This window comes from Kogia breviceps, chromosome 7 (assembly GCF_026419965.1).
Source record: "Kogia breviceps isolate mKogBre1 chromosome 7, mKogBre1 haplotype 1, whole genome shotgun sequence".
NCBI classification, from domain to species: Eukaryota; Metazoa; Chordata; class Mammalia; order Artiodactyla; family Physeteridae; genus Kogia; species Kogia breviceps.
In genome coordinates, this window is record NC_081316.1 from 80,051,522 (window position 1) to 80,065,636 (window position 14,115).

Genomic DNA, 14,115 nt, shown 5'->3' on the forward strand with positions numbered 1-14,115 from the left:
TTCACCCTGCCCCTCCATGGGATAAGGGAAGAGCCAGGGGGCAAGGGGTGGGTGGCTCAGAGCTAATGAAGGTCCCTCCCAACCCAGAGAACATGGGAGCCTTTAGATCAATACATCAAGATCAAGCTCTACATGCTAGTGATCCTAACCTTGCTGGGCCTTTGACTAAAGCCCTGCCAAGTTAACAGCCCAGGGAAAGAAGAGGCTTGCCCAGAGGCAAACTATCCTTGAAGAAACTTACAAATAAATCCTGTCTAGAGCTGGAATCCAGCCTGATTATAAAGAATCTGACTTTCTGAAAGTGAGACCCTAACCCAGCCCAGCTTTCTGCCATCCCCTCTGCACACATGCGATATGGGCCCAACACAAGTGCTTTTCCATAAAAGTCTATTCTATTTATCTAAAACAGCCTCTGATCCAGAGAAAAATTCAACAGGGTCAGTAAGGGGTATGTCCTTTCCTTCTCTGAAGAATTCCCACAGAGTGCTGTCTCCTTCAATTCTGCTCTACTCAGCTCTTACCACTCGCAGGGGAGAAAAGGAAGAGGGAAGACCCAGGACTGAGGGTGGGGATGGCCGAGAGTTCAGGTGGAAAGACAGACATGCTTGTGCAGGAGATCCCTCCTGGACAAGAATGTCTTTCTGGCTTGGAGGATTTAGGGCTCTTTCACCATAAGGGACTATTGCTTCCTGGGGCCTCACACGAAAAAACAAAAAGAAAGAGACATAATTCCATTCAACTACTTTAGCAATTAAAAGTAAGGAATATAAAATTAAAACAAATTAAAGCAATAAGTAGTCAAACTGAATGCCATTTTTATATTATGAACCACTAAGGGAGATTATTTTTATAAAGATAGATAGGAGCGGGGGGAAAGGAGAATAAAGGGATTTTAAAAACCCGCAAAGAGTAAAGGGAGACACACTTAACACAACAGACCCATACGGCAAACAGAACATATAGCAAGGGAAAACCACCACAAGGACAACTATAAAGGGGTATCTTGATGCGGATTGGGCTTTATTAACCAAGGTCATGAGTTTAACCACCTTGGTTTCTGCCCCATATGTTGCTTAAGCACGGCAGAGGCCAACTTCTCAATCTGCACATCCAAGGCTCCTTCCCTCATCCCCACCCAAGAGGTCACCTACACTGCATGGACAAGGGTGACACAATCTCCTCATCCATGTCATCCACATCGTCAGTCATGATGAAGTGGGCGGGGTTGGGGCGTGTACTACCCATCCAGCTGGGATCTATGTTGAGGGCAGCCACCAGTGAGTGGATGCCAGGATTATTGACAATCTGGAAGCCACAGAGGATCTCAATCTGTTGCCAGCGGTGCAGGCGCTCCCGCAGTGCTGCCGTCACCTCGCTCAGAGCTTGCCTGAAGAGGGATGAAAGAAAATGGCAGGCATGGGTGTGAGCCCCAATAGAAATGAGGCTTCTCCTCAGAGGAACAAGTTGGGGGGATATGTGTAAATAAGAAACACAATTAAATAATAAACTTAAGAGCAAGGTGGGAAATAGCCAAGGGCTGGGGCAAGAGACCAGAGCTGTACCTCTACCAGTGAAGAAGCAGAGTTAGGGCTGGAGGCCCTGGACAACCTCAAACTATAAGGATGGGATGGACATCGCCAGAGCTGGGCAACAGGTGCTACTTACTTAGCTGTTAAGATTTTGTGATCCACATCATCCAGGGAAGAGCTGTGGGCCACGTGGAAGGTGCCAAAGAGTGTGTTTCTCTTCTTTTTTATCTTCTCAGCCTGCAAAGATGAGGTCCTCAGCTTAAAAAGAGCAGGGATAGAGGCTGGAGAAATGAGAAATGCTGTTCTGTGGCTGGTTCCCCCTCCTCCTAGCACAGCTTAGGCTGCACAAGAAGAAGGAAGACAAGAAGGGAAAGGAAAACAGAAGGCAACAGGAGAGAAAAGGGTAGGGGAAGAAAGAAAATAGAGGCAATGAGACGAGCAAAGGGATCCTGGCCCCAGGAGGATTCTGTCTGCATGTCAGTCTGGGGCCAGCAGAGACTTCCCTCTACCTGCCTCCACTTGCTTCATCTTTCCCAGAAGGCAGGTGGGAGTAGCCCCACACCCTCATTCCCTCCTCCAGAAGCCTGAAGACATTATTAGAAACTGTATTATCAGGAAAAGAAACAAAACCCAACACCAGGATGTTTCTTTGTCCAACAGGAGGGATACAGAGAGGCAGAGAGGGGGAAGAAGGGCAGGTGAAAGGAGGGTGGGGGGAGAGAAGAGGGCAGCAGGAGGGCAGGTCTCACCCCCTCCTTGGCCACCAGCAGCTGCTTCTCGGCATTTTGCTTCTTGATGTTGTAGTACTGTACCTCCACCTCGTGTGTCAGCTGCAGCCACTTCTGAAGGGCCTCTGGAGCATACCATGAGCTATGTGATTCCAGCTCCTTCTCTGCTTTCCTCAAGGCCTCCCGGACCTGTGTAGCCAAGAGGATGTGAGTCCTTACTACTACCAAGACCCTCTCCAATGTCTCTGTATGATACTTCAGAGTTCTTTTCTTCTATCTCACCTAAGCTTCACAACTCTCCCAAGAGGGAGAAGGGACAAGGATTATTCTCTGTATTTTATATACAAGAAACCAAGTTTGGAGAAGGAAAGTAACCTCCTCAAGGTCACACACACAGTCAGTAGTGTCAACCAGAACTCAAATGGAGATTTTTTTATTTTTATTTATTTTTTTGCTGCCAGACTAGAGCATTCTTTCTCACATACTGGTTGCCTCTCCTTGTCATATAGCCAATCTCAGCAATCTTCCCTGCTCTCATAAGGTACAGGTTATCTCAATAAATCTTCTGCCAGTTGGGTCTGTTCTTGGACTCAAGACATCACAATGTGGCAGGAAAAGCATTTGGTTGGGAGTCTGGAAATATGATCTGGTCCCTGGTCTGTCACTCAACTGGCTGTGTGACCATGTTGTTTCCTAAAGCAGACCTCAATCAGTGTAAAGCTTTCTCCCACGCAAATCCAAACTGTAAACGAAGGGGTGATCTCAGGAGAGCGTAAGCTCCCTGTCGTGTGAGGTATGTAAAGAGCTCATGTCAGAAAGACCTTCAAAATGATTGCTAATCCAGAAGGGGATTGGCCTGAATACTCTCCAAAGTCTCCTCCAGCCCAGAGACTTTGTCTGTGATTCTCCCATTGAGATGGGTGGGTAGGCTGTAATGGGCACTCTCTACAAGGTAAGAAAACAACAAGCAAGCTCATACCTAACATGGGCATTGCCAACAGAGGCCAAGATATGGAAGGACCAACGTGTAAGCAGACATCTCCTCACTGACTTCTCAGCAAGGAGCATAAAATGAAGCAGATGGTCACAAAGCACTTAAGCATGAAAGGTCTGAAAGTATATACAGAATCCATTATATTCACTGAATTCCTTCTATCTCACCCAGCCTACCACTATAAATGATCCCCAACTCCCCCATCTGAACACTGACTTTTAGCTGGTCAGAATCCCAGAGAAAAGAGATTGAGAGCAGTCTCATGCCCAGCTTCAGCCACTGGGGAAGTATCCCACAGCAGGCCTGAGGTCCTCCCCTGAGCCTAATATAGACCGGGAGGGCCTTAGCTAAGGACAGAACACCTTCATTCCTCTGAAAGCCAATGACAAGATCAAGTGTCATTTGGGTTTTGCTCCTCGAAAAGGAAACTATAAAATGGCCCACTCCTGGCTTTATAGATTTAAAATGAGGAACAGATACCTTAGAGGCTGATACACCAAGTCTGGAAATGTAGGATCAAGTTCTACATTAAAAGCAGTTTAATGTAGCTGCAAAACTTTGAAGCTATGAGGAGCAGGAGGACAAAGAGCTAACTTAAAAACCTCCAAATGGCAGAAATGAATCTCTCATAGTCTTTCAGGGCTGAGGAGAAAGAAATCCACCAGATCTGAATGACAAGTCAGGAAGGGGCATACCTGAGAAACTGGGACAAACGAGCCTTAGACCAAGTCTTATTAAACTACAACCCAGTTCCAACATATGTCAGTCTCTCATTGGCTTGAGGTGATCAGAGCCTCACCCAACATACCTAACAGAACCCTATATCTGATGGAAGATAAAAATCACCTGCAGCGTCTATTATTTTTTATGCACACTGTCCAGCATTTAATAAAAATAAATTGCTAGACATGAGAAGAGGCAGGAAAATATAAGCAATCATCAAGAGGAAAAATAAGCAGTCCCATAAATGATCCAGATGTTAAGAGTTACCAGTCAAGGACTTTAAAACAACTATGATTGAAATGTTAAAGAAAATATGGGAAAAGATTGACAGGAAACATGAAAACATGGAGATTCTGGACAGGGAATAAGAACCTATAAAAGAGCATTCTAGTAAATGCCCTATGAAAGGGCATTTTAGTAAAATACATTATCTGAGAGTAGGATTCCACTGGATGGGCTAAATAGCACAATTCTCGGCAGAATACAGGATTAGGGAACTCAAAGACAGATCAATATAAAATAACCAAACCAAAGCACAGAGAGAAATAAAGAACAGAACTAAGCATAATACACACTACAGAGAATGTGTATTCTGCATTTGTTGGGTAAAATGCTCTATATACATCAATGAGGTGAAATTGATTAACCATGTTTAAATTTTTTATATCCTTACTGATATTTTTGGCTGCTTATTACTGAGAGATAGATGCTAAAATCTCTAACTTTGATTATGAATTTGTCCTTTTAGTTTTTTTAACTTTTGCTTTACATAGGTATTTTAACTATATTATTAGGTGTACCAAATTAAGGGTTGTTATATATTACTGTTTAATTCACACATATCATAAGTGAAATGTCCATTTTTGTCTCTAGTAATACTTCTTTCTCTAAAGTCTACTTTGTCTGATATTAATATAGCTAGAGCTGCTTTATTTTGCTTAGTGTTTATCCTAGTGTTCTCTTCCTTTTACTTTTAACCATTTTGTATCCTTATTTCTAAAGCTTGCCTCTTGTAAACAGCATATAGTTGTGTTTTGTTTTTTATCCAGTCTGACACTTTGCCTTTCAATCGTTTTGTGTAGTCTGTTTACATCAACCAAGTCTCAACACATTTGAAAGGACTAAAACCCTATGACACACTCTATTTAACCACAGCAAAATTAAACTGGAAATCAATGAGAAAGATAAATAGGAAAGTATCCAAGTGTTTGAAAATTAGGCAACACACTTCTAAATAACCACAGGCCAAATAAGAAATCATAATGGAAATTAGAAAATATTTTGAAGTGAATGATAATGAAAATATGAAATATCAAAACTTAATAAATGTAGCTAAAGCAGTGCCGAAATGGAAATTTATAGCTCTAAATGCATGTATTAGAAAAAATTAAAGGTTTAAAATCTATAACCTAATCTTCCATCTCAAGCAGCTAGAAAAATAAGAACAAGTTTTTTAAAAATTTAAGTGCAAGACTTCTACACTGAAAACTACAAAACATTGTTGAGAGAGAATTTTTTTTTAATCTTCTTTTTTTTTTTTTTTTTTTGCGGTACGTGGGCCTCTCACTGTTGTGGCCTCTCCCATTGCGGAGCACAAGCTCCAGACGCACAGGTTCAGTGCCCATGGCTCACGGGCCTAGCCGCTCCGCGGCATGGGTCACGAACCCGTGTCCCCTGCATCGGCAGGCGGACTCTCAACCACTGCGCCACCAGGGAAGCCCGAGAGAAATTTTTAAAGACCTAAATAGGTGACAGGATAACCAATGCTCATGAATTAGAATAATTATTTGGTTAAAGTGTCAGTTTTCCCCCACATTAATCTACAGATTCAATGTAAAAACAAATAACAGTCCCAGCAGAGCACGCTGTAACGTAATGACAAGCCAAAATGGAAATGCAAAGAACCTAGAATAGCCAAGGTCATTTGGCAGGAGGACAAAGCTGGAGAACCTACCACTGCCAGATATCAAGACTTGTTGTAAGACAATGTGGGATAAGGATAGATATATAGACCACAGAACAGAGTATCTTCCTGGGAAAAAACTTTGATCTCCTATCTCATATTATACACAAAAATTTGTTTGAAATAAGCCATATCCCTAAATGTGAAAAGTAAAACAATAAAGCTTCTAGAGGAAAATATCTCGGAATTAGGGAAAGATTTCTTAAACAGGCCACAAAAAGCATCAACCATTTAAAAAAAAAAAGATTGAGTAATTGGTCTTCATTAAAGTCAAGAATGTCTGTTCATTAAAAGACAATATTAAGAGAGCAAAAAAGCAAGCCACAGTCTGGGAGAAAATATTTGCAATATGTATGTATATATATTGACAAGAAGACTTACATCCAGAATATTTTTTTTTTTTTTTTTTTTTTTTTTTGCGGTATGCGGGCCTCTCACTGTTGTGGCCTCTCCCGTTGCGGAGCACAGGCTCCGGACGCGCAGGCCTAGCGGCCATGGCTCACGGGCTTAGTTGCTCCGCGGCATGTGGGATCTTCCCGGACCAGGGCACGAACCCGTGTCTCCTGCATCGGCAGGCGGATTCTCAACCACTGCGCCACCAGGGAAGCCCCAGAATATATTTTAAAACTCTTACAAATCAATTAGGAAAAAATACAACCCAATTTTTTAAATTAGAAGAGATTCCCAAATAAAGTGGTCAATAAACTTATGGAAAGGTATTCAATATTATTGGTCAATAGGAAAATAAAAATTAAAATCACAATGAGATACCATTACATCCATATCAGAATGTATAAAATGAAAATGCCTAAAAATACCAAGGTTGTAGCTCAACTAGAACTCTCACACTATTGCTGGTGGCAGTATAGATTGGTACAACCATTTTGGAAAACTGTCAGTTTCTGATAAAGTTAAATATATAAATGCCCTACTGCATATCCAACAGAAATAAGTGATGCCCACCAAGAAGGTTCATAAACAATGTTATTAATAAACTGCAAAAAAAAAAAATTCTGCAAACAACCCAAAAGTCTATCAACAGGAGAATGGATACATAATCTACAGTATATTCATACAATGGATTAATACTCAGCAATGGAAATAAATCAATTATCACTACATGCAACATGGATGACTCTCAGGGACATAATGTTGAGTGAAAGAAACCAAACACAAAAGAATACATACTGTATAATGCTATTTATATGACATTCAAAAGCAAGTGAAACTAATCTGGTTTAGAGATTAAGACTGTAGTTACCTTTTGGGTGGAATATTGACAGGGAGAAAGGGGAGGCAAAAGTGAGCCTTCTGAGTGCTTAAGAGAGTCTGTATCTTGATCTGGATGGTGGTTACATAAGTACATGCGTATGTAAAAGTGTGCCAGCTGTATACTTATGATTTGTATACTTTATGTAAATACCTCAATTAAAAAGGAACAAAATAACTGTTACGACCTGTTATTCACTGTTCTTTGACAACCACAGTGACCATTTTTTGCAACTTTCCCACTACTCTTAGCCAGACCTTTGGCCCCTGCCCTTTTACCCCACCCCCTCAGGGTGTCCAAGAATTTTCAGATTTCCCCTACCTGCTCCAACTCCTCCTCAGCATATTTTTGGCGGCTCCGTTCATTCTCAGTACCCTCCCGCAGCTCCTTCAGCCGCTGGGCTTCCTGCTTGGCAAGGCTGATCTCATCACGCAACTTCTTCTCCAGGTGTACCTTCTCCACTTCCACTGTGCGGTGCTCCTCCTGGGCTTTGTGCAGCCTGGGGGGCGATGCAGGGAGCTGGAGAAGGCCAGGCAAGCGGGCGCCAGCCAACACGCCACGAGGCATGGCATCCAAGAGGAAAATGAGGGCTCCAGCATTCTGAACATATTCTCCCTACTCTGCTGCCTGCCTGGCTCTGAGGTAGCTCAGAGCCAACAGAAACCATGGTCACTACCATAATTCTTATGTGGGCCATCATTTTGCTGCCAGTAATAAAGGCTGTGAAGCTAGGTTCCATGGTACCTGAATCCTTCCTTCTAAGATGTCTCACATACTCAGATCATAACAACTACTAATTTACAAGGTATTTCACATTTGCTCTCCCTGCAGATAATGATATATTGTATCATTATAAGCCTGGGATAGATATGGACATTAAGGCTTAGAGACAGGAATTAACTGCATGTAGAACTGAGACCAGAATTCCAATCTGTATGTCTTCAAATCCCACAGTTACTACCCTTATACCAAGGCATCTGGAAGGTGCAATAAATGTAGAACACCCTGCAAGCTAGACCAAAGCCCCAGAGAAAGCCTGATGGTGAGATGTGACGGGGTTGATGGTAGTGGGGAGATTTAAGGAAGATGAGAGAGGAACTATTGAGCTGTACCTCTTGGACTCCTGAATACCTGTTCCCAGAAGCACCAAAAAATGAAATTCATGCCAAAGGGGCTGGACAGGATTTGGGAGAGCCCCTGCTGCCCCCAGCCCTGAGTTCCCTTCCTAAGTATCTTCCATGGTGGGTAAGATCTCAAGGGCATCAGTTATAATGAAAATATGCCCTTGTACCCACCCACACATTCCCTCTGTTTACTGACAAAACCCTTTCATCCATCCAACCAAGCTTCCTTCCTTCCTCCCTTCTTTCTGCCACATATCTATGTTCATTCCTTCCTTCATTCATCCATCCATTCATTCACCAAGTACTTTAAGGCATCTACTAAATGCCAAGCCCTGTGCTGAGTCCTAGATATATTGAAATGAGTGAGAAAACTGTCTCTGCCACTGAGGTACTCATAATCTAGTTCAATATAAACAAGTAAACAGATAGGTGCACACAGCGTGATAAGTTCTATGATAGAGAGATATACAAGGTGTTGGGTAGGCCCCAGGGATGGGGTGATCAACTCTGCCTGAAAGGAGTCAGGAAAGGTGAGGCCTGGGGCTAGACCCAGAAGAAAGAGTAACAGTTGGCTAGTCCCTCTGGAAGAGGGAAAGCACTTAGCCACTGTCAGCTCTTCTGATCTTAGTAGGAACCACCAAGTTACCAGGGAACCAGGACAAGAGGCGGAAAGGATGAGGAAGAAGACAAGTGATATATGGCTTAGACTTGAGGTACAGAAGAGGAAGGATAGGGTACAGAACAAGTAGGGCACACAGAGAAGAGCACTGACCACTGAGTTAATTAAGTAGGTGAAAAAGAAGAGGCAGAAACAGAACTCAGCCTCTAAATAATCCCAGGTCCAGATCTGTCAGTGACTGAAGCCTCAAAAGATGTGGTGACAAGTAAGGAGGGAAGAGGAAAAATGTCTAGGCTGCAAGCTTCCTGCTGACAAACTGCAGCCTTCTGTCTACTTTGTTCCTGGAGTGAAAGGGAGTTGAACCTCCTTAAGGTATACAGCAGGTGGCGCTACATGCACAGCTAAAAACAAATCAGAGGCGCCATTTCCAGCCCCATCCCCTTCCCCTTGCTGAATGTCCTCCTTTATTGTATTCTTCCATGACCCCACTGCTTGAAATTACACCACTAGGGATTCGATTCTTCACTGAAATATTATCCTCTCCGGAAGCAGCCTCTTCTGAAAAGCCTGTGATATGCCTGTCTTCTCCATACCATAATGAGCTCCTTTAAAGTAGAATCAAAACTGACTCACTTTCATAATCCTAACAGGATCTAATAGAGATGAAGATCAATAAATACCACTGGGTGCAGAAATGAGAAAATAAATATACAGTCAAGCCTTGTCCCACTCCGTCTCCTCCACAGAAGACTGAGCATCCTGAAGGCAGCAATCAGTTACCATTACAAGCAAGAAAATTAGGCAGCCTGACTGCAAGCCCTGGCTCTAAGCAGCTGTACGACTACGGACAAGTCTGTTCCCTGGACTAGGCCTGTTTCTTCCTTTTTAAGTGGGAATCAAAATTCCTGCCTGCCTCAAAGAATTATCTTGAAACCCAATGAAATCCTAACTGGAATGCACATGTAGCATTACATTTATTCACCCCAAATATCAGGAACTCTGTAAAAAAGCTCTTTGGTGGCTGGCAGTGTAGGCCTGCCAAAGTGAGGAGGGACAAGGAGGCACATGGGCTCTGGACACTGTCAGAGGAGGATATGTGTGGGCACAGGTGCAAGCCTGTCTTTGGGGAGTGTGTGCACTCGTTTCTCCAAGTGCCACAGTGGTCATTTAGCTCTGGAGGCCGTGCGGAGCAGGGAGGGCTGGGAGCTTAGTTTTATCCCCAAACTTGGAATGTCTCCTGCCTAGATTCTTTGCCTTTGGAATGAAAACAGTACATGTTTTTCAGACAAATGAAGAATGGGGACTGCCCACATAGCAGCATTTAGCCCCCATTTGGAAAAGGGCCCAGGAACAAGGGGGTCCAGCAAAGTAACCAGGAATCAGCTCAAAGATAAAACTCCTCTTGCCTCCTAAAAGTCCAGCCCATGGAAATGAATCTGCTAAGGCTGCCTTTATTGAGGCAGCACCCTGTGGGTGTCGAAATTCCTAGCTTACTACTTACTGACACTCATCCTCTCTGAGGCTTCATTTCTTCAACTCGAAAATTGGGATAACAATACCTATCTAACAGGGTTGTGGTGATTAAAAACAATAATACATTTAAGTACTTAACAATACCTAGCTCTTAAGAAACCCTTTCCCCATCCCTCCAAAGAAAATTATATCTATCATTTTAAAATAACAGAAAAGAGCCAGACTTCATTCCTTTTTACATGGATTCCTGCAAAGACTTCCCAACTGGAGCCCCTAGGCTGTTGGAATAATTTTCTAAAAGACAGTCCTGAAGTAGGCTTCTCCTTTTCTCAAAACCAAAACAAAGCAAAAAAGCCAAATACCTACTTGACTCTCTATTGCTTTTTGCATCCTGCTAAATTTCTCCATGTGAGTCTGTAGGTGCCAGGGATCTGACCTCACGCTATACATTCAACCAGAACTACCAGGTTACATCTTTCCTACCCGTCTTTCAAGGCCACCTCCTCAGACTCCACATCCACTCATCTCCTACCTCTGTGCCCTTCCAGTCCTTGGAGCTCTCATCCCATAAGTTGGCACTGAGTCACTGTTCCTTCTTAAGGGTGAGCTTTGTGGCCCCAGGAGCAGTGACTTCCTTACAATTCCCTGCACAGACCTGGTTCCTAGACTTCAGGAAGTATTGGGTTGGCCAAAAAGTTCGTTTGGTTCCAGTAGCGCTTAGTTGTCTTTAACTTCATTCGAAACAATTTTGTTAGATTGTACTGTGACAGCTGTCATATCAGCATGCATTTAAAAAAAAAAAACATCAAAATTGGTGAATTTTTGTGTAGCCATTTTAATATTGAAAATGAAAGAAAAAAGCAACAATTTTTCAGCTTATTATGCTTTATTATTTCAAGAAAGATAAAAACACAAATGAAACGCAAAAAAAAGACTTGTGCAGTGTATGTAGAAGGTGCTGTGACAGATTGAACATGTCAAAAGCGGTTTGCGAAGTTTTGTGCTTGCTGTATGATGCTCCACGGTCAGGTAGACCAGTTGAGGTTGATAGCGATAAAATCAAGACATTAATTGAGAATAATCCACATTATACCACGCGGGACATAGCCGACATACTCAAAATACCCAAATCAAATGCTGAAAATCATTTGCACCAGCTTGGTTATGTGAGTCGCTTTGATGTTTGCATTTCACATAAGTTAAGCAAAAAAACCTTCTTGACCATATTTCCACATGCGATTCTCTGCCTAAATGTAACGAAAATGTTCTATCTATAAAACAAAGTGTGATGGGTGATGAAAAGTGGATACTGTACAATAATGTGGAAGGGAAGAGATCGTGGGGCAAGTGAAATGAACCACCACCAACCACACCAAAGGCCGGTCTTCATCCAAAGAAGGGGATGTTGTGTATACTGTAGGATTGGAAGGGAGTCCTCTATTACGAGCTTTTCCCGGAAAACTGAACGATTAATTCCAACAGGTATTGCTCCCAATTAGACCAAATGAAAGCAGCACTTGACGAAAAGTGTCTAGAATTAGTCAACAGAAAACGCATAACCTTTGATCGGGATGACGCAAGACTGCATGTTTCTTTGATGACCAGGCAAAAACTGTTACAGCTTGGCTGGCAAGTTCTGATTCACCCACCGTATTCACCAGATATTACACCTTCGGATTTTCATTTATATCGGTCTTTACAAAATTCTCTTAATGCAAAAAATTTCAATTCCCTGGAAGACTGTAAAAGGCACCTGGAACAGTTCTTTGCTCAAAAAGATTAAAAGTTTTGGGAAGATGGAACTATGAAGCTGTCTGAAAAATAGCAGAAGGTAGTGGAACAAAACGGTGAATAAATACACTGTTCAATAAAGTTCTTAGAGAAAATGAAAAATGTGCCTTTTATTTTTACTTTAAAAACCAAAGGAAAGTTTTGGCCAACCCAATACTTAGGTTGGCTGACTGACTGGCACCTTCTCTTCACAGCTAGATCTTCTACAATAGTTTCTAAGCCATGTTTTATTTAAACGGAATCCCAGACTATCAGAGCTAGAAGGCCCTGGTATTCTCCTAGTTCAATGCCTTTACATACATTACTGATGAGGACATAAGTCCTAGAAAGGAAAGGGATTTACCCAAAGTCATACAACAAGTGAGTCTCGTGAGATTTAGATGCTGTACAAGAAAGCATGAAAGGTATTAGGAGGACAGATTTGTGAGGTTCCTTTGGGAAACAATGAAGAACAGTTAATTATGTCTACTTCTATGGGAAGGGAAGCAGTCCAGAGGTGGGACGGAGGATAGAATGACCCCTAACAAGTCATCCAACCAGGGAAGCTCAAGACCTCTGACAGCTCCACACTTCTCCCTCTGAAGCTCTGAAGGAGAAAAGAGAGAAATAAGCTTCTGCCCTGGGGAGGAATACTTGCCTGTGCGAATGGAATGGCAGGAACCTAGGCTCCGATGCAGGTTTGGAAGGATGACACAGTCTGGGCCTCTACGTCGTCGGCAGGGTCTCAGGAGCCAGACGGCCCATAGAGCAGGTGGAAACTGGAGGCTCCCAAGAGATGGCAGCACCAGGGCTGTGGGGAAGGGACAGGGCCTTACCTTTCCTGAAGGTCATGCAGACTCTGCTCAGCTCGGTGTAAGCCCTCCAGATCCTTCATCATCTTCTTCATGTGCTCCTTGGAGTAACGGTTCTGGATATAAGCAAACCAGCAGCCGCCCACACCAATAACGATAGACACCACAAGCATGAAGTCCTTGAGGTGATTATGGCGGGTCACTGCCAGAGAAGAAGGGCACAGTGAGTCTGGGTGCCCACTACACACTTAGCCTTGCAGACTCTGCTGCATCCCCTCCTCCACAAAGCCTTCCCACTCAGGAAGAATTCGTTTCTCTTCTTAGACACATGCTGGCCACACTCTGTGCCTATTTCTCTACTAAGTCAAGGCCTAGTTTGGAAAGGATGAAAGGCCTTAGAGCAATACAGGAAGCTTACTGGATCATACTCTCTTAATATGCAGTGAAGAGAACTGGTGCCTTCTCAATACATACCAGCCATTCTGGGCTGCGATGAGCCCATGTACCCAGATGCAGTGGCTTCTACCCTAGAGGGTAAGCAAGGCTACAGTGCTACAGTAGGTAGAAGAGGATGGCTGGTAAGGGTACAAAGTAATGTCACTAGAGCCTGAGGACTGGCTGTGGGACTGAGGTTACTGCAAGAGCTGGGTCTCCTGGACTACGAGGCTATTCTAGGTACAAGGTATGAAGACCAGAGCAGGTAAAGATCTGCAAGCCTCATCTACAGAGACCATTTCTAGGCTGCGGCTCAGCCCAGAGACCAGGTAGAACAAGAGTAGCATCAAGAGATTGGTACACATTAAGACACTACATGTGCCAGGAAGAGAGAATACCTCCAGGGAAGGCCTGGCAGTAATCTGGTGAAGTGCGAGGGCCCTGGCCGCCAACTGGGGTTCAAAGCAATGCTCAGTCTCCAGAGAAAAACTGAAAAGCTAGACAAGGAATAACATCAGAAGATAAGTGTAAAAACCATGTCCCAAGAACTGAGCCAGCCAGAAGAGGGGCAGTCCTAGAGCCTGAGATTGGTCCTGGTGTGCCAGACCTGGGCTCTCGGCCACAGCACAGGAGACTGAAAGAGACACCAGGAGGGAAACAGGCTGCTCCTGTAGG

At 43.4% G+C, this 14,115-nt stretch overlaps 1 protein-coding gene across 6 annotated transcripts in view; it reads right to left on the reverse strand.

Annotated features, from left to right (window-relative positions):
• STIM1 (stromal interaction molecule 1) overlaps positions 1 to 14,115 on the reverse strand; it is a 220,023-nt gene that overhangs the window by 8,448 nt on the left and 197,460 nt on the right. For all 6 annotated transcript variants that reach the window (XR_010841427.1, XM_059068733.2, XM_067038772.1 and 3 more), the window contains exons 6-10: positions 13,030 to 13,207; positions 7,529 to 7,706; positions 2,279 to 2,446; positions 1,666 to 1,766; positions 1,152 to 1,387 (exon numbers count right to left, since the gene is read on the reverse strand). Coding sequence is in view for 5 of the 6 variants with exons in the window: in XM_059068733.2 (XP_058924716.1) it covers positions 1,152 to 1,387; positions 1,666 to 1,766; positions 2,279 to 2,446; positions 7,529 to 7,706; positions 13,030 to 13,207 (861 nt within the window). In the remaining variant the exon portion in view is untranslated. The remainder of the gene's footprint in view (positions 1 to 1,151; positions 1,388 to 1,665; positions 1,767 to 2,278; positions 2,447 to 7,528; positions 7,707 to 13,029; positions 13,208 to 14,115) is intronic.